Genomic DNA, 23511 nt, shown 5'->3' with positions numbered 1-23511 from the left:
TGACGATTAACCGCATTTTCACTTTGCTGAAAATCGTTTATGCAGTTGTTGCACAGCTGTCACTTAAAAGACGCGTTTGTCCGCTCAGGAACACTTGCAGTGTGTTTGTGGAATTTAATAAGGAAGAAAATAACAGCAACATAAGTGCATTAATACATGCTCATAAAAAGACACTGACCATAACACTGAATCGACTTTACAGCTGACCATGTTTCAGGCAGCAGGTCATCTCTAAACAGAATGTGGATACAAGCTGTTACTCCTCTCCAGCAAACAGGTTTTCCCAGTAAAATGCTGTCACCTGCTGACATAGTAACAGCACAGCAGAAACTGTGGCAGACAGCCGCAAGAATACTAACACGGTGCCTACAACTGTATTTTCTCTTGCCTTGGACACAGATAAAGGGCTGTTGGGACTAAAACACAATTAGGTGACTATGTGGCATGCTATATGTACATATGCCTATTTTCATGACTAAAGGAAAGCAACATTTCTATTTTTTTTATCCTTATTATCCTTTTAAAAATGTTATTGTGTCTCATTTCAGCTCACTGGCTCATAAATGTAAACAGTTAAACACTAAGATAAAGAACGTTGCTCTTTCTGTGGATACTAAGCATAATTAATAAGTTAAAAAACAAAACAAAAAATAATACTGAATGGCAATTGTTTAATTCCAGTGACATCATCATCACGTGCAATTTTCTACTAAATGTAGGCTATTCTTTAATAATCAGTGACATGCTTTCAGTATAAAAGATCCAGCTGTGCTTAAAATCAGTTTCTTGTTACTTTATAAAATCCGCTCTGCAGCGCTTACAGCTGCCTTATGAAACAGGCGTTGTACCTTACAACGCATCCGTATGAAACGTATATGAGTGTGATGGTTTTGCAGTGCATTATGGGACCGGTGTCTTTTATTGGGTGGGAATGGACTCAGTGGTTACTGCTGACCCCGTAATCAATAATTCAGCCTCTCCGGCAGCTTTCATCAATAATAAAAGACCGCTTCAGTGTTTGAGGTGGAATATTTCAGGACGCTGATTACGGATCCGGATTCGTTAGACAGGACGTCAATCCTTCTCGTACCCCTAAACCACGCCCATTTGTCATTCATTTATGTCGCCTTCACAACCCGAGTTACAAAACGACTGGAACTCGTTCTTTCCCTTTTCAAAATAAAAGCCAAGCTCAAAGACGTTGTTTATTCAAAAAGACCCTAGATATCCGTTATTTATTTACCAATCGCTGGGATAACAACTGCGTGTATGAAACAGTTTTTTCAACCGATGGACACAGTTAAATGAGATAAGTTGGTTTTTGAGGCATGTCACTCGACTAAATAGTAAGTAACTGTTTTCATAATCACGTGAGATATAGGAATAAAAAAAAAGTAAGATTTTAAAACCAGCGCTGTGGCTTCTCATTTCTGTCAATTAATTTCGTTGTTTCATTTTTATTTTCCTGCATCCTGACCTTTACTACTACAAATACACGTACCTCATAACGCATACACACTTATGTAACAGTCTTAATGCAGAAAGCTGAGGTATTTGCCTGTGTAAAGGGTCTGAGTACTTTCCAACCCTGTTTAAAAAGTTCACCGGGTACCAGGTCTTGCAAAGGAAGAAAAGCATGTCGGTTCTGATGTAGGATTGTGCGTTTTTTCTCTTCACATTACAAAGAATTGTCCATGTTGTTGTAAATTTTGATCTTTACAAACACTTCTGTATATATATAAAAAACACCCAGCACGCCCCTGCGGGCGGTTTATCCTTCAAGCTCGGGTCCTCTACCAGAGGCCTGGGAGCTTGAGGGTCCTGCGCAGTATCTTAGCTGTTCCCAGGACTGCGCTCTTCTGGACAGAGATCTCCGATGTTGTTCCCGGGATCTGCTGGAGCCACTCGCCTAGCTTGGGATATATATATATATATATATATATATATATATATATATATATATATATATATATATATATATATATATATATATATATAGAGAGAGAGAGAGAGAGAGAGAGAGAGAGAGAGAGAGAGACAGAGAGAGAGAGTAAAAAAGTACAGTATAGTAAAAAAATACAGTCGGATCAGTTACTCAGTCAATCAGAATCGTCTTTATCTTTCAAGCACTTTGTACCGTTTAAACCAATCTGCTTTTATTTTGAAAAAGCCAACAGGATGTTGTGTCGCGCAACCATTCCGACTTGACAGTGAGTGGTGGTGTTTCTGCGGGTGCTGGACGTGGAGGATAGCAGCCAGATAGAAATAAAGGTGGGTTTTCTTTCTTTATTAATTTTGGAGTTAATGGAGATAAAATCGTACGTTAAATTTAGCGCATTTAGTGTCTCAGCTGCAGTTTATTTTAATCATCCAGCAGCATATTTCAGATGACAGAAGCCTTGACGTGAGATGCCTGCCTTAACAGCTGTTTCCATTGTGAAAACCATAAACCGGCTTCAGAATAACCCGTAAAAACAGGCTGATTGTTGTTATCTGTGTGGATGGATGAGGGCTGCTGCTGCTGCTGCTGTCCTGGATCTCTGGCTTGACTCACGGCCTGTCCTGCAGGAAAAGGCGTTTCACACTGTCCGATGGGTTAAATGAAGAAAACAGGTTTGAATGGATCTGAGGCAGGATCAGTGGAATACATTACAAACACACGTAGAGCACACTGCACGAGAGTAAACATATGAAACATGTGGGGGGGTTTAAACCTTTTTTTAATAGGTTACACATTTAATAGGTTAATATTCAAATAAGCATCATGACATAACTAAAGGTCGGCACAGAGAATCATTCAACAATCCGAATACCAGGATTACAGGAGTATTTAATCCGTGAAACGCGGCAGCCATATGGAGGACTGTTGTGTTCCAATGCTGAGGTAAAACACTGAGTCAGATCTCTGGGAGTAAGTACTGAATGATATGTTCATTCATTCACAAGAAAAAAAACAGACTAAATCATAAATATCGTTTTTATATATTTTAATTATGTGCAGCTAATGAAGGATATGGATGAAAGCACATATGAAACACATATGAAAAATGCATAGAGTTTCATCTGGTTTAGCTGCTGTTTCAAATCTTATACAGGAGCCTACTGAAAACTGTGCAGTGCAGTTGCATTGTGTCAGCCTATCAGCCTGCATTTTGGCTTTTAAGCTTAATCAATAAGTATAATACAATAAGACCGCAAGCATGTTCTTAGGCTTTTTTTTTAAAGAGTCTCAAAGTGAGCTCACAGCCTGCAGACCACATCTGAATGTCCTCGCTGACGGTAAACTTACTGGCTGAAGGCAGAAGTGACGCATCTGCTGCTTCACATGGCAAAACACACACTAATGTTGCCTGGGAGAGATGCCACTGATATGCAGGGTGGATGCCTTTTTTATTACATTTCAGTCAGTTTGTCAGCAGTAGTCTGAGATGTGCCTGTCTGAACACATGTGCAGAAAAACAGACTTAAAGATTGGATTTCTTGAGCTAATCTGTGATTATGATGCTTTAAACTATGATTATAGATGCTTTTGAACATTACACACACCCACATAAACACAATGTCTGAGAACAAAAGCTCTACATAAGCAGAGTACAGCTCAGCAGATTTAGGGGGGCGAGACTATTTTAATGACTGTAACAAGCTCTCAAAGATGTATCCAAATACAGCATCTTTCAGCATGAAGTGGGAAGAAGCATTTTCAATCAACATTATAAATTAAGCAATGCACTTGTGTACAAACACACATGACTACTTTTTAATGTCCCGGATTCACCTGCAGACTCTAGCCTCAAAGAGCATCTCTCACATCCTGGCTGCTCTCATTGCTGCTTTCTGTTTTCTGTGCACGGGGGGTTGGGGTGGGGTGGAGAATGAAGTGATGATATTTTTAGCTTCCCCTCCTCTCATCTGCATCTCCACGCTTCCTAGAGAAAGGAGGCACGTGATTGGAGGAAAAAGGGGGGAGAAATGCTGTCTCAGGAAAACTAGGAGAGCCACAGCAGCAGAGTAACGCCACTGCTGTCCAGTTTCAGTAGGTTGTTAGTTATTGTTTCACACGTAAGGCTGGTTAGTAGCTGTAAATGTTGCATCACATTGGTTTTAGTAAACATCAGTGTTTCTAGGCTGAGAAACACTGACAAGACACTTGATTTTTCTTTAACTTCCACTGCATCAAAAGCACCGCACAGAAAGACGGCGGTGCAGGAGGAAAGATGCAGACAGCAGCGTTTTGCTAAAGAGGTCAGAGGTGAAAAGGCTGCTGACTTCACTTTTAAATGGTGATCATCCAGCCAGATCACGCAGATTTGAGTTAAACAAGCCTCTTGGCCAGTGTGAACCGAGTCAGTGAAAGAAAAGAGTTCTGCTGCAGCATCCACACACCCATCGCACTGCATTCAGTCTAGTGCTGGATAAACACTGGAGCCATTTAATGCTTCTGCTCCTAGTTGTGAGTCTGGGGTGAAGATTATGGGTAAAAGTAGTAATGCTACATTAAAACAAGATCTTCTTTTATCAGTCAGTTTATAGATTTGACTTGATTTGACTATTGGGTCTATACGGAGTTGATTATGTGACTGTTTGTTGGATTCACAGCAATGTGTCCGTTTATAAATGCGTCATGCATTGTAATCTGAAAAGTAAGTAATGGAGAAATGTAGCTAAGTCATTAAGTGCAGCACTTGAGTAAATGTAATTCATTATTTTCCATCACTGTCTGTTTGTTCTAATAAAGGAAGGAAGGAAGGAGTTGCATTAGCTTGCCGTATTGCAGATATGGGGATCTCACCACTTTCATCAGGTTAAAGAGGAAGGTGGCATTGACCCCTCGATTAAGAAGTATTGATGGTGCCTTTTCAGGGTAATGTACTAGGACAAGAAGGAGAAGGATGCTGCAAGGTGGGGACTGCAGAGCAGGAGAGCAGATAAGAGTTTGATTTGAAGATTTGTTAAACATCGTCCCCACTATTGAAGTACCAGTCCAAACACAAAATGATCCAAATAACTGATTTATGAAGGAAAGCACCGTGAACCCTTAAACGAGACAATATTTTTACCCACCTGAGAAAATGTCCTCAATGAAAAAAGGTCAAAACCTTTAGCTTCATGGAGAAGTGACACGTATCCACTTCCTCGTCCTCATCTGCACAGCAGACGGAGATTGGAAAAACTCCAACAAAAACTGACATTTATGCTTCTGCCAAAGCCACAAATCAGAAACTGAATGGCATCCTTACAAGAACAATCACTCTGTGACACTCACAAAAATGTTCTAAACAAATGCAGCTTGATTCAGTTTGATGGAACAGAAATAAAACAAAGCAGGCGGCTATCAGTCAGAGCAGTGACACGTGGCTTCTTCATTGAGCGCTTGACAACCTTTGAAAAATGGAAGCCGTTTTTATAACAGATAGAACCTGTCCTGGTACAGGGACCTGCAGGGAGGACGACTTTTTTATTCTGTAAAAATCACAGACGCTCTAAGTTTCTGATTTAGTTATTTGTAATAAAATCGACTGGGGATGTTAGGTTCACATAACCGTCCTCTGATGTTGTTAAGAGATGTGAAAAACCTCTGAGTGAGTCATCTCAGTAACCATCTTAAAGCAAGAATGTGTTTAGGTGATCTGGGATCAGCTGTGGATTAGCTGTCCGTCTGCACTAAGCCAGCCAATCCTGATTAGATGAACCTGACTGGCTGGCTGCAGGAGCACTTAGCTCCTGCAGGGACATCAATCTCCTTTAGGTGGCAGGTTTAGAGGGGGAGCTCAGTGATGTCATTGTCCAGCAGTGAAACCTATAACTCTTAGTCCTGATTGGATTAGTGTGGGAAAAAAATGGAAAAGACTTTGCCTGTGGCGTTAAGGTGTAACTATTGACAAAGTGCTATTGAGCAAAACAGAAAGACTCAGAAAACCAAGCTTCCCAGAGCTGTGACTTATAAAGATAGCTTATCCTCTTCCTTTATATCACAGTTTTCTTAGTGACTCATCCTGATCTTACATGTATATATATATACAAACAGAGACTTGAGCAGCCAATCTAATATTAAAACCAGAAGTCGCTGCGATAACAGATTTGGTTATTATTAGCCATCTCTGCCTGATAAAGCGTGCTTCCCTTCCTCCATCTTCCCTGCACTCTCCGCGATGGAAGGAGTTATCTTTGAACTCTGAAATCTTTTTTTCCTCCTGGCGTTTAGTCTCATCTCCTTTTTATTCGAGACCGAATGCCATTGCTACTTTTCGGATTGTGAGGGAAGATTTGGAAATTTCAGAGCCACTTTGATGGGACCCTAAATGTGCAAATGTACTGACCGTGTGGATCGGCATGCTATTGTAGTTTTCCATCAAAAACACACTGTGTGAAGCCTTGACTTAGACTCAGATATTATTATATCCTACTTGATGCCATTTAGCTTCAAATTTCTGTTGATAATTATATATATGTCTATATTATTTAACAGATGATGCAGATGATGACTGTCATGTTAGACTGGATTGATCCCTGTGGGGAAATAGGGATGTGAGTCAGCATAATCAGCAGCTCAAAGAACATGCTCAAAAATTCAATATGAAATATTATTATACCAGGAAAAAAAAGGAAAGGGAACAGGAAGAGGGAAGGGATGCATGCGCTTAACAGATGTTGTCACCATCTTTCATCTCAATAACCTACATAAAGGTCAAAGTGAAGTTTGATTATTATTTATAGCTTTGTTTTTTTTAATCAAAAGTGGCAGAAAAAAAGTTCCCGGTTCTCCAGCGTCTCCTATTTCTTTTAGTTTTCAGGCTGTTGCTGGATTGTTGGTCAAGACATGGATGACACTCTGGGCTGTAGAAGATATTGATTTCCTAAACAGGCGCAACAGATAATTGATGGTTCAGTATTAGGAGAAACTACAGCTGCAATAACAACAGGGGTCCCGGCATGGGCTTGTGAACCTTCAAGGGTTGAAATCCAAATATCCAGGCAGCTCTTACAGTGCACATACACCTGACTTGCTTGGAAGTTTGCTAGCAAAGCCAAAAGAAAGCAGCGGCATTTTGGAAGCTGAAAGGAATTTGCATAATGAGAATTTGTTAATTACTTTGAGATTAAACACAAAGGCCTCTCTCTATAAGCTTCTGTATCGAATTAGTGAAGGTTAAACCAACTCTCTTCTCTGCAGCTAATCTCAGAGACGCAGAGGAAAAGCAGCAGAAAAGAAGCAAAAAGCCTGCAGTAGTGTTTGGCAAGACCTACACTTCCAGCATTGGTTGGTCATTTTTAAACTCCTGGAATCCTTGCTGTGAATACTGGAAACAACAACACCGCAAAAGAATCAATAAGAATTTAGGAGCCCAGATTTTATGAAAAGGTTCTAAAACAGGTTGCGAATCACAGCACTAGGATAAATGCAGCAAATGTTCCAGAGGGGGTTAAAAGAAATATGAGCGAATGTGGGTTTTCACAGTACAGAAAGTGGAAGGAGATATAGTAATGCATCTAAACTGACTCCAAGACCTGGATTCGAATGTTTTTAAGAGCAAAACTTTGTGTAATTGCCTGACGTGCTGTCACTGTAACACTGCTGACTCGGCTCGGAGAAGCTCATCGATAACGAACACGTGGGCAGAAATATCTGCAGAGCTGAGCAGACCCAGCGGTAACAAGAGCAGATACATTTTTAATAAGGCTCGCCAAAGAGGAAATCAAACACCAAACCCTGACTGTGATCAAGTGCCATCTCACCTCCGGCTGGTTCACCGGAGCTTAGCCTAAAGATAACTGTTAAGTTATAGGTGTCAAATCTTAGACTCTTCCAACCTGACGCTGATATCATACAGCTCTGATCGGATGTGTCGGTAAGCATGCTAGTAGCCAGCTTTTCTTTTTTTTGAGATAAAAAAAAATATATACATGTAAAATGTAATGTTTTAAACCAGGAAGTCAATCAGTTTAGTCGGGGATGGTTAGTGTCAGTGCCAAATCATAATAAATACCATCTACTGTACCATAGTAAGAGTAAGATGAAATATATGCTGGATTGTAAAGACAAAAACTACCAAAAAAAGTCCACTTGTTGTCTCCGGGGAGTAAAAACTCAGGAATCAGGAAGAAAACCTCACACAGGTCCAGGATGGGGTCTTAATGCAAACTAGGCCACATAACAAAAAAGATCAAAGTAGTGACATATGGGCCAATCCTGAGGCGGAGCTTTGACTTAAGCCTGCAAATAATACCCAGTTTCCTCAAGAGCTAAGCAGAATTGCGTGCATAGCAAACAATATGAGCATGCAATTGTATGACAGATAAATAAATTAGATTTTTGGGGCTTTTGTCGCTCAGAGAAATTCACCGACACCACTCCGTAGAATGAAGTGCTGTTAGTTGTAGGTGTGTCTTCATTTAAATACTTTTGCAAGGAATTCTGAGATGGAAGCGTCTCCTGTTGTTTAGGTTGGACCTCCGTTTGTCAGGAAGGGACAGGAAAAGCAACACTAAACCAAACTGATTGCAGATCAGTTAATCCAACACGCTGTTCATCCTCTTCAGCTGCACGTTTACTTTTTATTTTCTAATGTTTGTGTAGATTATGCTCATCACACTCAGTGAGTCACACTGCAGTGCCTTTGCTGTGACTGAAACTCCAACTATTGACCGTCAGCTGAGTGGGGTAGAGTTGAGCGGTATATGGTACAACTGCGCAGCATTAATCTCACCTGAAGTCAGTTGATCCCAGATTGAGTGAACAGGGTTGATTAAGCTGTAATAGTGATGATATCAGTGAACCCTAAACTACTTATTAGCTGTGAGCTTTTACAGAATAGAGTCCAAATGAAGAAATAGCTCTGAGTTCAATGTGCTTATGTGTCTATTTCAGTTTGAAAACAAACCTTTTTACGCAATTTTAAGGGGCAAAAATCAGTTTGACAAGTGAACTGAAGTGTTTACCTCTTTTGCTCCATATTCTTTGCAGTTTGTTTATTCAGTTAAATTGTCACCTTGTCTTTCCTGACTGCTATCTTTGTGTTTGTTTGTTTGGTGGCTTTTTGCCTTTTGTCTGATGTTCAGTAAGTGGGACTTTCATCGGATGATGGGCTTGTCAGTTGTTTGGAAAAGAAAAATATTCACTTTATTATGTTTTTGTGACTGTTTCTGGATATAGTCAGTCTGGATAAGATTTCTGGAGAAGTCTGACCATTTTGGCATTTTTTAAAGTTGTCTTGAGCTACAGGGCTTCAGGCTTTCTGAAGGTCTGTCTTTGGACACTGGCTGCTTTTTCACAGATTTTCAGTCCAGTCCTTGTACCTGACCAATTTCCAGTGAGTGTCTGGATCCTGGACTCATGCATATTAATATAAATACAAGCAAATGAAAACAATTGCATGCAGAGGTAAATAAAAAGAATGTAGAACTGATAAATATTGCACATTAAAAACACAGTCTATATGTTAGAGTTTTTTGAGTTCATTGTTCAGTATGGTTATGGTTGTAGGGTAAAAACATGGAGAAGGATCAGGAGAAAGGTAAAACACGGTGGAGGTTCTGTTATGGTTTGGGGCTGTTTCAGCCAGTACTGATTTTTCACTATGATAGTCAACCTAGAAATGCAGTAAAAGCAAACATGAATAGAGAAAACACACACAATGGAACCGCGTCAGTCATGGATTGGCCTTCCCAGAGCCCAGATCTCAACATTTTGTTGAGGCCAAAATCCAAAGTAGAGCTTTGAATGTCTTCAAAAAGCCCGGAGAACTATTACTGAAGACTATTTAAGGAAATTAAAAGAAAGCTGACTAAGTTTGTGAAAATGTACAAAATCTTTTTTGCCATATGTTCTATATTTTCATGTGTTTCAATAAATCTCTGCACCCATTTCCTGTATCCCCAGCAAAATAGAAAGAAATGGTTGGCTGCTTCATGGTTTTGCACAATACTGTATGTTTTTAAAAGAAACCTTTAATATCTAAAGTAGTATTTTCAAAATATATACTGTAAGGTAAAAGTTTAGATTTCTTTACTTGTTACTCAGTAAGTCTAAGTTAATCCTGCACATCCATAATTCTTATTGATTAGGTTCGGCTCTTTTGAAGAGTATGCATGTCTTATTTTTGCACACTCTTGAAGTATTCACAGATCCTCCGAGCTGTGAGGAACTGTTGACGTCACAGGCAGAACAGAAGCCATCAACTAAAAAGATACTGGCAGCCATGTGGCTGCTGCATTTTCCGATGCTCTCAATTTAGCAACCTGACTAAATCCTATTTACATGAAACAGCTTTATGAATGTTTATGAATGTTTTCTGTGATCCTCTGTGCAGCGTTCTCACAGTAGGTTTATCACATCTCGACCCACCTGCTTAGCCCTCGTTTGCATAACAGAATGTGCTGAGGAAGGGTCGGGGCTTCTCCATTATTTAACAAGCATCTCTGTGTTCCTGCGTGTAAGCCGATAGGCCCGAGCTGTGAGGACTGAGCACTTGTTTTCTTTGTTCTTTATTCTGTCTGAGTTCTAGTGTTCCGCTGCAGCCGAGTCGAGATAACAGTCTAAATATAGAGGCGGGTGAAGGGACTGAGTCCTGTGGGCTACAGTCATCGTGCTCTGAAGAGTCACTCACTCTGTTTTCTAAATCCTTTTAGGTCTCGTAGGTTTGAATCTTTGTAGTCCTGGACAGCGAATGCAGTAACGTAACGGCAGTGTAAGTTTCAGTGAAGCTGCTGTTGTTCTTTGGCTGACTGTTAGAGCAGATCTGCAGCCCAATTTAAAACACAGCAGTAGTTTGACCTTGCTGAATAAATATGTAGAACTAGCTAATGCAGTGCATAAGATTCATAAAAAGGTTCAATGTATAATAAGGAACTTTGAGGAAATTTTGGATTTTAAAGTAAGTGCTAGTCTTATATTTTTATGAGATTGTGTTCCTCAAAAGAAATATGGTCTCATTAATAACTGCATGTTACACCTTTAGATGGGTTTGAACCTAACACCTTATACTGGAAACCAAGAGAGTGGAGGTGTCTACAGTTCCTTAGGTTAGGCGCTAACTTAAACTGTGAGCTAACTATGATAGTAACCAGAATCATAGTTAGACCCCAATCTAAGGACTAGAGTAGGTTATTTTCTTAATTAGGAATATCTGTGTCTAAACCCAACTAAACTTTGAGTGAAAAAGGAGGCAAACAGTGAATCAAAGTCTAAAAGTTGTCAGACACATCTGTCCCTGCATCCTTCGCCTGTCTGCATCCTAATGTGGACTTTTTTTTAATGCCTCTGTTAGTCATTTAAAAGAAGCTCGCACGGGCTCTTTCAGACAAAAGGAACAAAGGACCATTATGACTACATTTTTTTCATCCATCGTTTAAAGTAAAACACGGTATTTCAGTATTAGCAAATGCACCATACCAGATCCTATATTGGCTTTACAATGAAGTCAGGATGCTGAACAAGACTCGTTACAAGTGAGCTCGGTGCTCACTCGAGCTCACACCCTGCTACAGCTTTCCAAGAAATTAATTAAATCTGAAGTTTATCCCTTTGAACGTAAAGGTTTCATGCTGTACATAGTTCATGGTTAACATAGACGTAGAGTCCCCCAGAAATCTGTTTGAGGAAAATGGCTAACCATTCAATTCAATTCAATTCAATTTTATTTATATAGCGCCAAATCACAACAAAAGTCGCCTCAAGGCGCTTCATAGATACAGAGAAAACCCAACAATCATATGACCCCCTATGAGCAAGCACTTTGGCGACAGTGGGAAGGAAAAACTCCCTTTTAACAGGAAGAAACCTCCGGCAGAACCATGCTCAGGGAGGGGCGGGGCCATCTGCTGCGACCGGTTGGGGTGAGAGAAGGAAGACAGGATAAAAGACATGCTGTGGAAGAGAGACAGAGGTTAATAACAGATATGATTCAATGCAGAGAGGTCTATTAATGCATAGTGAGTGAGAAAGGTGACTGGAAAGGAAAAACTCAATGCATCATGGGAATCCCCCGGCAGCCTACGTCTAATGCAGCATAACTAAGGGAGGATTCAGGGTCACCTGGTCCAGCCCTAACTATATGCTTTAGCAAAAAGTTTTAAGCCTAACCTTAAAAGTAGAGATATTGTCTGTCTCCCGAATCCAAACTGGAAGCTGGTTCCACAGAAGAGGGCCTGAAAACTGAAGGCTCTCCCTCCCATTCTACTTTTAAGTACTCTAGGAACAACAAGTAGGCCTGCAGAGCGAGAGCGAAGTGCTCTAACAGGGTGATATGGTACTACAAGGTCATTAAGATAAGATGGGGCCTGATTATTTATGACCTTGTATGTGAGGAGCAGGATTTTGAATTCAATTCTGTATTTAACAGGAAGCCAATGAACAGAAGCCAAAACAGGAGAAATATGCTCTCTCTTTCTAGTCCCTGTCAGGACTCTTGCTGCAGCATTTTGGATTAGCTGAAGGCTTTTCAGTGAGTTTTTTGGACATCCTGATAATAATGAATTACAGTCGTCCAGCCTGGAAGTAATAAATGCATGAACTAGTTTTTCAGCGTCACTCTGAGACAGGATATTTCTAATTTTAGAGATGTTGCGCAAATGGAAGAAAGCAGTCTTACATATTTGTTTAATATGTGCGTTGAAGGACATGTCCTGGTCAAAAATGACTCCAAGGTTCCTCAGCGTTACTGGAGGCCAAGGTAATGCCATCCAGAGTAAGAATCTGGTTAGATACCATATTTATAAGCTTTTCAGGGCCGAGTACAATAACCTCAGTTTTATCTGAATTAAGAAGCAGAAAGTTAGCGGCCATCCAGGTCTTTATGTCTTTAAGACAATCCTGCAGTTTAACTAATTAGTGTGTGTTATCTGGCTTCATGGACAGATAGAGCTGGGTGTCATCTGCATAGCAGTGAAAATGTATTCTATGTCTTCTAATGATGCTGCCTAAGGGAAGCATGTATAATGTAAACAGAATTGGTCCTAGCACTGAACCCTGTGGAACTCCATAATTAACCTCAGTGTGTGAAGAAGACTCTCCATTTACATGTACAAATTGGAGTCTATTAGATAGATATGATACAAACCACTGCAGTGCAGTACCTGTAATACCTACAGCATGTTCTAATCGCTCTAATAGGATATTATGGACAACAGTATTGAACGCTGCACTAAGGTCTAGCAGGACAAGCACAGAGATGAGTACACTGTCAGAGGATATAAGAAGATCATTTCATTCTTGTGCAGTGTGCTGTCATATGCTTACTCCTTAATGGTGTTGCTGTTGGTGTAAATGTTAGGCTGGATTTTTAATAGAGTGTAACTTTGATCAAACATGTTTTACATAAATAATTAAAATAGAAAATTGTGGACGGGACTGGCTTTAAACTACATGGCTAGCTAGTGGGTACAAAACTCTATGCTAGCATGAAGTTCATCCTCATATACCTCCATCCACCGATGAGAATATTGCAATATGTGGTTGTGATTAATGCCCATGAAGCAAATGTGCATTGTGTAAAGCATACCAGTTAATCACTATCCTCTGTTATGCTGAGTCTAACAGATGCTGACAACGTCGTTTGTCTTAACATGCATTAAACGTACGACCTCTTCTGTGTTAAACAGCTCCTCTGCTGTTGTTTCAGCAGCCTCTTCTGTGTGTGTTTAATGAAATCGATGCTCATTAATTTAGCGTAATGTCCTGGCTGACAGTAGAAGCTGCTAATGCGTCTTAATGAATGCCTGCATTTTTATTTACTAGTCTGTGTATCTTTCGGACCCAGAATGTAGCATTTAGAGCCTTCGCTAATTGGCAGTGCCCATCCTTGTTCTTATTGTCACTGTGGTTCTTTGCACTTTGTACTGTGCAGATGGATGCCCCACAGTTTGGGGGTCCATCTGCCATCACCAAGAAGGATGGCCACCTCGTTCCACATCTTACATGCAACTATTTTTAATGTGTCATATATGGTTTTCTTATTAAAATGCTGGTAAAGGGAGAAATTCAAACTGGGGCTTTTGAGGTTTTGCCAGCAGCCCATTATCCTTTGGAAATAATAACTCTTTGGCATTTTTGCTTGAAACATTATTAAAGTCATTAAAGCTGATTAATTCCTTGTTAATTATCTAATCTCTGCATTTTCCTACTTCAAAGACGATACGCATTGTTTTCCCTAAAGCTTTATCAGATCTTCTACGCTGGTTTTCTAGTAACCCCAAGAAAATCTTATATTGGGTATTATCCTGACTGCTGATATCCATCTTCTATTTTCATATCTACACCTACTTCATATCAATTTGTGCTCTTTCTTGTTCTGTTGCTCATGATTTGTGCACCATATCTGAACAGTGTGAATCTCTCTTACTCAGAAAGCTCAGTTTGTCACTCTACAGAGTATTTTAGAAATGGAAGAAACAGAAAAATGTCATTTCTATTTCAGAGAACATTTACTGTGATCTTACAGTGAGGCCACTGCAGGAGTTTGGTTAAAGACTTTCTCTGTTGTCTTTGTCCACAGATGGCTTCAGCAACAGCAACCTACGGGCAGAAGGAGTCCTCTGACCAAAACTTTGATTATATGTTCAAGATCCTCATCATCGGCAACAGCAGCGTTGGAAAAACCTCCTTCTTGTTCCGCTACGCCGACGACTCCTTCACGCCGGCCTTTGTCAGCACAGTTGGCATCGACTTTAAGGTGAAGACTATCTACAGGAATGACAAGAGGATTAAATTACAGATCTGGGTAAGATGACAAGAAAAGAAAAAAAGTGCTATGAACCAAAAAGTATACCTACTTTGCTTACTAGTATCTGGTTAGTTTATATTATACTGGTTGACAGGTGTAAAGAAAAAACTGAGGTTCACACATACACACTTATGAGGGAAAACAAGACAACAGACACAGGGAGACAATATATATGCACCCAGATAACATGGGGAGACGTAAGTGATGAGACCCCAGCTAAAGCCAGGAGGAAGTTAAACCTAACATAAGACACAGTGAGCAACTTCTGTCAAAATAAAACAGGAAGTAACTAAACATGGAATCGTTAGCAGAGAGGAATTTTCACTTCATTTTAATTCAAACAGTCACAAACAGTCACCTCGAGGCCCTTTATATTGTAAGGTAAAGAAAGTACAATGATACACAGAAAGTCCCAACAATCAGATGTTCGCTTAACAGCAAGCGCTTGGCGACAGTGGGAAGGAAAAACTCCCTTTTAGCAGGAAGAAATCTCCTATAGGACAAGGCTCATGGAGGAGCAGCCATCATGGGGATGAAGCCATAGAGAAGGCTAGATTAACGGAACTCAGAACATAAACAGTACTAAATACTGACAGAAGCCAGATAACAAAGGTAACAAGAACTAAAGACTATATCAAGTTTTTTTAAAGATATAAAATATCTCTAAAAACAAACAAGGATTCAGAGCCCAGACACACCAAAGCCCAGGATGATGACAGATAATTTCTTTTACGTTGTTTTCAAAGTCTGCCCATAATTAGTACGACTATATGAATTTTTGAAAGTCAATCTGGTTTGCTTTTGGTATTTGGTATATTTGGTGGTGTTGATTTGATCACTTCCTTGAGTTATTTCAAACTAGGACACACAGATGCTGTCCAATGAGAGGTTAACTTAGCAACACCAAGGAAATGCACCTGAAGTGTGTGTGTTTGTGGTGAGGATTGAGCTAATGCAAGAAGCACTGCACTTCATCACACGTTTCACACACATTTGTTGGTCAAAGCATTTATGCTTCCTTTTCTCCGCTTAGCTTTTCTGCACAGCAAATGCCCAGATGGGCTTACAGACAAGCATGAAATGTTTCCTCTGCACTGACATGTGAAATACATAAACAGGGTGTGTGGATGTGAGAAATAAAGCTGGGTTTCAGTTCCTTGTAAGTCTTTTTTTTCTCCATTCTCCAACTATTTTTGAAAGCAAGTGCAATGCCACAAATACCTTCCAGGAAGGATCGTCCTGCACGCACACACTTTTCAGACCATTTCGCCCCTGTCTATGACGTCAGGATTTTAACCTTGCCTTTAAAAATATTGTCATTGTCAGATTAAGGAATGTAGATATTCATGTTTTCCAATGGATTCTCATAATTGAGCAAATAAAAATAAAAAACAGGAGTTGTAAGACCCTGCCCCGTGGTGCTGTTTTATTATGCAAAGTCAGATTCCAGTGAACACAGATTTGCACACATCGGTGCCTTCGCTACAGCCTGCACGTGCAGATGAACACCAACAGAGCAGAATACATTAGACGGTTACGGTGACACGTCCCCGGGAGCAAACAATAAGGTGTTTCCTCAGATGTGCGTTTGCTTCTACGGGCGCGAGGGTTAAAGACAGCTGAAGCTCTAAACTGCTCTAAACTCTTTGGTTTGAGCTGCAGGAAACTGGTGTTTAGGTGCCATGCTGTAGACAATTACATCATTTCCACCATCACACCAAAGTTCTGCAGCAACCAGAGCTGTGATGGTGAGCAGAGCATTGAATTTGTGTGGCTGTGCACACGTGGATCTGTTTTGTGTGTAAGGCTGCCTCTGTTGTCAGCCTTTCCCAGGTCTTGCCTCTGGTAAGAAAGATACAATCGGCCAATCGGAGAAGAATAAACCTAAGACTGGGTGATGCTCTCCCCTCCCCCATTACTACACATCTCAGAAGATGCCCCCCTCCCTTTCGTTTCTGTCTCACGCACACAGACACACACACACGCACACACACTTCCTCCCCCACTGCTCAGCTAGCAGAGTAAAAATGAAAATGTTGGCATGAGCGCACAGTGCGTATATTTGTGCCACAGTGTGCAGTTATTCCAGTGTATGTTGATTTGTGCAGACCCGTGACATATACTTAGATGTCATACATGTTGTTTAAATGGCCACGTTTGAGAACGCGTCACGTTGCAGATAAAACTGAAGGCCTGAGAGGCCGTGTGGAGCTGCTTTCACAGCGCTCATGACAGCTGCAGTCCAAAGTAAAGACTTCTGGTTAAACGCGACCAATCAAAAAATAAAATAAAATAGAGCTTCAGAATTACCAGATTTATAAAGGTAGACAGATAGGATGAACTATGATGACACTAATATAATCTGTTAGCTGACATCCAGTAAGACAGACATATACACACCGGCCAGTGCTCAGACCCTCCTTTGTTGGAGCTCCTCCATTAGATGTCTCTAGGCTCACACACACAAGGGGAAAACAGCAGAGATGATAATGTTGCAGCTAGTAACAAAATATTATCCGTTCTCTTCTCCATTAAAATGCTATAGGGTACATTATCTCTTGCCAGTTGGAAAGATTATCATTTTATATTCCGTGGTAAGCCCTTAACTCTAAATTTGATGCTTAGCTCAAATATGAATAGTCCAGTGTTCATTATATAACACCACTCAGTGCTACCTACACTGACATTTTAGGTATAGAGCTGATGCACTTATCCAGAACAACTTGCAGCACACACTTAGTGGGTGAGCAAAAATAGGGTGCAAGCTGCAGTTGCAGAACATTATACAGTAACCATCAGTTTGGAAAGCATAGATCAAAGCGACAGCTCTCTGAAAATGCAATTTTCTAGTGACCCGAGTGTGATAATGTATGACTGAGTGAATAGATATATTCATGTCACGCACACACACACACACACATGTACTCATCAGTTTTTTGTGCACATGATGCTTTTTTTGTGTGTATTTATCTGGTTATCAGGACTTTTATTAAAAATGTGTTCTTGAAATTGAATTTTTCAACAGATTATTGAAAGGTAGGCATTTAGTTTATAGGAGCGTGTGTGATAAAATGTACCTATAGCAGTAATGATTTAGCTAAAAGTATGAGTTCTTTTGACACAATTTCAGCTTTTTCCATAGCTGATTGTTGAGATTATCTTTGTCTTTCCTTCAAGTAAACCCTTAAAATGACTTAATAAGGATTATAAGGGTTTACTTAAAAGATTAATTCACTTTTTTCTTTCACTCTCTAATTAAATCTTAGCTGAGAAGTCTGACACTACTATCATATCTTTAGCTGAAGCTTCAGGTAGCAGCTGGTTAGCTTAGCATAGTGAGAAAAAACAGATGAAAACAGCTAGCTCTGCTCTGTTTGAAGGTAACTGTTGCAGGTTTGACAGCTCTTTTTGGATTGGCTGAGGCTCAGGAAGAAAGGTTGGTGGTTTGAGCCCTGTCATCTCCAGTCAGCATGCCAAATGTCCTTTGGCCAAATGTCCAAACTCCACTCTTCGATGCATCCATCAGAGTATGATTGTGTGTTAATGTTAGAAAGAAAACACTTAAATCGGAAAAAGCTCACCTGTTAGCATGATTTAAGTTATTCTATCTACAAACCCCCTCAACTTATAAAACCTTTGAGATATGATTTATATCTGTGCTAAGTTATCAGCTACAGCTAGCAAACGTAACATAGGTAACACATGTACCTGAATATCAGTACTAACTAACAGACAGGTGTAAGGACTCAAAGCAGACTCTACCGGCTATTCAACAAACAGCTCATGTTTAATAGTGTAAGAAACAACAATTCAAGATAGAATAGAAAAAAATCCAAATTTGTCAAATACATAGGGAGGAACAACAGGAAGATAAACAGTCATCACAACAAAGACAAGCTGAAGCCATTAAATACACAGGTGGAATAATCAGAGACAAAGGAAGTACAACTAAATACAAGGAAGAAAAGACAAACCAAAACAGGAAGTAACATAAGAACCACTTAGAAACTTGACAATGAGACACAGGAGGCAGGAAAACCAAAGTCTAAGAAATTTACGTATGTGACAATACAGCGTTAACTATAGCTACAAAGAAAACTGGATCTGAAAACTAAAAGAGATTGTAGGCAAAGCTAACAATACAATCATAAAGAAACCAAATATATACTTTGTTAAATAGAACACAAAACCCAAAGAACACTGTAAATATGAGAAATCAATAAGTAAGTACAAAAACTCAGGGTCCATGACACTGTGCCACATGTTATTTGTCAGATAATTAAAAATGTCCATAAGGAACAATACTACAAACACAGTTTGGTCATTTTTACTGGGAGTGGCGCCTGGCAGATAGTGACCAGCTACAGCCTGCAGTGACAGCCCGAAATTTAAGCCTTAGGTTGAACTTCTGGTTGAGCCATAAAAAATGTGCCCATAGTACAACTGTTACCCAGAGAGAAACTACCCATAAAGGCCAAAGCTGACAGGGGGAAAGAAAAACTCCTATTTAGCAGGAAGAAATCTCCTGTAGAACCAGACTCATGGTCAATAGGCCAAATATGTCTTCATTTAAGTGTGTAATGGTTAAGCTCACAGAGGGAACTTTTAATTTTTGGGTTGAGTCAGTGTTTAGTTAGTGAAGTTGTAACCTGACCAAATACAGCATTTGTCTGGCTAATAACCCTTCACCATAACCCAACAGGCAAGAGAGAGGCATTGGTCACCTTAACTGACTCTTGGCAAGAAACTAAATAAGCACATTTCCCAAAATGCCATATGTGTGCTTGCAGAAGAAAAAACCCCCACACACATCTCTGATTGTGTGCACTGGCTGTATGACTATCCAAATGGTTTTGAATGCCAGTGTCAAACAAAGAGTTCATCCTGTGAAGTGTAAACCAGCATGAGACTTTTTTTTAATCTCTGCACCGACAGCTGAGGGATGCTGTTGGAACAGAAGCCGCTCAGCTTACAAGGTGAGGCAGGGTGTTGGCTAGCTGTAACACTGTGCTTTAATTCCCTGAGCAATAATCAGGGTAATGCTTGTATTACCTGCAAAAGTGACTGATTACATTAAATTAAACCTTTAAAACACAGTTATGTACTTGCCCGATGTGTCAAAGCTGTAAGTAAAGATAGGTTTTCTAATACTTTCTGCTCTGAATCGTCAGCACCTTTCCAACAGCAGTGAGGGCTGTAGATAAACTCCCCAATTACACCAACACACACGGAGCTGCTGTTTGCTTTTTCTACTGCTTTTTCTACTTCTACTCACAGTGCTGTGGGAGCGCACTGTGACATTAAAACACACACCTGAGCGATACACTGTGTCACATTGTCAGCAGGATTCTGGCACTGCTTATTCAGCAATATAGATTATGTAATTGTATTGCATGTTATCAGCTTTTCATTACCTGATTTAAACTGCTGTGTGAAGTATGAGGAAATATAATTCACATTTCTGCTCCTGGGTAATCAAATTGTTTCTTTAATTCTTCTTTTTTCAGCTGCCACAGTGGATCCTCTGTCTCCATTGTACCCTATCTATCGTACCCTGCCATCTTCTTCAGTCACACCAACCTTCTGCATGTCCTCCTTTATTACATCCCTAAATTTCCTCTGTAGCGTTCCTCTTTTTTCTCCTGTCTAGCAGCTCCGTCTTTAACACCGATTGCCCAATATGTCCACTATCTGTCCTCTCCACATGTCTAAAACCAATCTTAATCTCCAGACTCTCTTTGTTTGAGCCACTCTGCAGTAACATGATAAAAACAATCACTATAATTAAATTGCTCTTTTCTTTCCTCAGGACACGGCTGGCCAGGAACGTTACCGCACCATTACCACAGCTTACTACCGAGGAGCCATGGGCTTCATTCTCATGTATGACATTACCAATGAGGATTCCTTCAACGCTGTCCAGGACTGGTATGTCATTGGCTGGGGTAGTGCTGATGATAAGGGGGACTACAACATATAAGCAAGTAGGATAAACACCACTAAAAAAAATATTATTTGGATGCTGTATCCTGTGTAAAACAGTGCTGTTATGTTCTTTTTAAGTTTCTGTTTGGTGCTTTTTAGGCACCAAAAATCACCCTCTATCGCTGTTTTTCTGGTGAGACAAAGAGTTGTGCGGATGATGAATGAAACTGCATCTAGAGATTTAGTATCTCTCTAGAAATAGATGCAGGGATACAGGGGGATAGAAGAACAGAGCCACTGATCCGGTTCAGGTTTCTGTCTATTTTAATAGACCACAGTATGAGCTTTCTGTCTCTGCAGAGTAATGAGATGCGATCGTGATATCTTTTCCTTTTTGTTGTGCTATATAACCTGACCAGCACATCACAGAGGACCATTCCATTTATTTTCCACCTACTCGGTCATACCTTGTTGTTGATATTGCCTGTGTTTATGGGCAATTCAGTCTTTAAGTTTCAGTACGGACTTACAGTAAAATCAAATAAATCACACTGATCCTTTGATTTTTATTGTGTGCGTGCACAATTTGAGAGTTTTTAGATTCAGATTCATTTTTTTACCTCTTCAATCAGTGCGATCCTGAATTTTGGGGGAAAAAAACCCTTTAATGTTGCATTCAGACGTCCCAGCCTTTGACTTTCCTCTCTGACCCCGCCCTCAGGTCGACTCAGATTAAGACGTACTCATGGGACAATGCCCAGGTGCTGCTGGTAGGAAACAAGTGTGACATGGAGGATGAGCGAGTGGTGAACTCAGAGAGAGGTCGTCAGCTGTCCGAACACCTCGGTGAGTTCATGCTGAACACACACACGCACAAAATTCAACCTTGCGAGTTTACAAGATATGTAACTTTTTATATTCAAATGGCTCTTTTGCAGACTAATAGTGCTTGTGATGTTTTAGGAACATGAGTGGAGTCTTCTCTGAGGCTGGTACCGCCTGATAAGCCAGGAAGGAGTTTGCAGTTTGCACTTTATCTGCCCCTTTGGGTTCAAACCTATCGGCCAGCTGTTGCTTTTCTGTGCAGAGTTTGCATGTTACTCCCTGTTCCCGTGTTGGTTTTCTCTGGCTGTTCTGGCTTCCTCCCGCAGTCCAAAGGCAAATACGCTAGGTCAAATTGTTGTAAAAGGTTATCTGTCTCTGTGTGTTAACTTTGTGAGTCACTGGAATGATCTGCAACCGCACCACCAAATGTAATCTGCCCGGCAGATAGCAAGGTGTATCCCTTGTTGACTGACAGACCGAACACAGCTCGGCGACCTCTCTCATGCTCTGTTTCTCCTCCAGGTTTCGAGTTCTTCGAGGCCAGTGCCAAGGACAACATCAATGTGAAGCAGACCTTTGAGCGCCTGGTCGACATCATCTGTGAAAAGATGTCTGAGAGTCTGGACGCCGGCGATCCCGCTGTCACAGGGGCCAAACAGGGGCCCCAGCTGACAGAGCAGCCCGCTCCTCCTCACCAGGACTGTGCATGTTAAAGCTGACTCCTTTCCAAAACCCTTTTCCACTGTCTTTCTCCTTGTCCTCCTTTCAGCTGGACCCCAGGTCCTTGGGTCTGTACTTCATCACCCGTTTCACTCCTTTTCCTGCTCGTCTCTGTAGGAAGATTGGCTAAAGGTCACAAGAATCAAGCTGAAAAGTGTCTGAAAAGTGTCTGAATTGGTGTTTTTACTGTGGTTGCTCCTGGTTTCTCTGCACAAATGAGCTAAAAGGTCATTCAAAAAGTGCAGGTGCTGGTATGATGCCAAAGCACCTTAAATCAAGCTGCAGTTTCAGACTCTTTGCAGCCTGGTTCTTGAAGCTTTTCAACCCGTCGTATGTTGTTTCCCTGATCCTCGGTGTGGTTTTACAAGAAGGATTTGACGGCGTAACGTACACCCTCAGAGTGCCATTAAAATCCTTCCCATGTTTACAGTTCTTTGTTTCATGTCAGTTGAATATCTTGGAAAAGATGCCAGCCTTGGATTTGGTGACCAAGAGGGCCACACTGCTCAGTTCGGTAGGAGTGGTGATCCAGCTGAGATCTGCTCGGTATCAATGTAATGCATTTCATATATGTCATTAAATGTCTCTTTTGTTGTCTCACCAAGTTTCAGAACAGATAGCAAGCGTTCTGTCTTTCCGTTGTTCATCTGACTATTTGGCCTTTTTTCATTTTTTACATTTCTTTTTGTACTTTGGCGCCCCCCTTTTTTTTCCCCTACAGCAAAACACTTAGGGGGGTGAGAGGGATGCGAACAAATTATAACTAAGTGAAAAAATAGCAAAAAATGAAGAGACACATTTTATTTAATTATATTTATTTCAAATGTACATATAAATGTTGTGCAATATATATATCTATATACATAACATCTACAGGTATGCATTTCTGGATAGGTATAAAGACGGTACGAAGCTCTGTGAGGACAGTATCTGGTATAAAAGGCCTGTTTGTTTGGAGGTTGTGTCGAAGCGTGTCTCCTGCGAGCCGCTGAATTTCACTCTTGTTTATGTCTCGTGCTACTTTCAGAAATAATGCACCATCATAAATCGAAACTTTCTGCTAAATTACTAACAAGTCTAAATCCGTCTGGTGTGGTTTTCACTGCTGTGACACGTAGCATCGTTGCGTAAGTTCTATTTTAGAGGAAGGAGATGCATTTCTTTTTCAGAATAGTCTTAAAGCCATTTAGGTTCTCAGTGTTTGTATAATAGAAAAGGTTTTAATGTGTCTTTGTCTTTGTCACTGGAAGATAAAGGGAAAAATAGGAGGCTGTCTAAAAAGCATCTTTGTGCAACACAGGTGAAAGTATTTTCCATCAGGTGG

General features: G+C 40.4%; 1 protein-coding gene across 1 annotated transcript; it reads left to right on the top strand.

Moving 5' to 3' along the window:
- Positions 1–2192: 2192 nt before the first annotated feature.
- On the top strand, positions 2193–23008 carry rab3ab (RAB3A, member RAS oncogene family, b). Its single transcript, XM_026142342.1, has 5 exons — positions 2193–2271; positions 14490–14714; positions 20527–20645; positions 21364–21488; positions 21990–23008. Exons 2-5 carry the CDS (start codon positions 14490–14492, stop codon positions 22178–22180), a joined length of 660 nt encoding a protein of 219 aa, XP_025998127.1. The 5' UTR covers positions 2193–2271; the 3' UTR covers positions 22181–23008.
- The last annotated feature ends 503 nt before the right edge of the window (positions 23009–23511 follow it).

This window comes from Astatotilapia calliptera, chromosome 15 (genome assembly GCF_900246225.1).
Source record: "Astatotilapia calliptera chromosome 15, fAstCal1.2, whole genome shotgun sequence".
In the NCBI taxonomy this organism is placed as follows: domain Eukaryota; kingdom Metazoa; phylum Chordata; class Actinopteri; order Cichliformes; family Cichlidae; genus Astatotilapia; species Astatotilapia calliptera.
Note: the sequence above shows the minus strand (reverse complement) of the source record. Positions and strands in the feature narration are given on the sequence as shown.

Bases quoted from the DNA above. Each gene is read 5' to 3' on its own strand.
- rab3ab (XM_026142342.1), top strand. From the start codon at position 14,490: ATGGCTTCAGCAACAGCAACCTACGGGCAGAAGGAGTCCTCTGACCAA. The intron at 20,646-21,363 runs GTATGTCATTGG...CCCCGCCCTCAG, and splicing joins TTCAACGCTGTCCAGGACTG to GTCGACTCAGATTAAGACGT. The intron at 21,489-21,989 runs GTGAGTTCATGC...TTTCTCCTCCAG, and splicing joins TCAGCTGTCCGAACACCTCG to GTTTCGAGTTCTTCGAGGCC.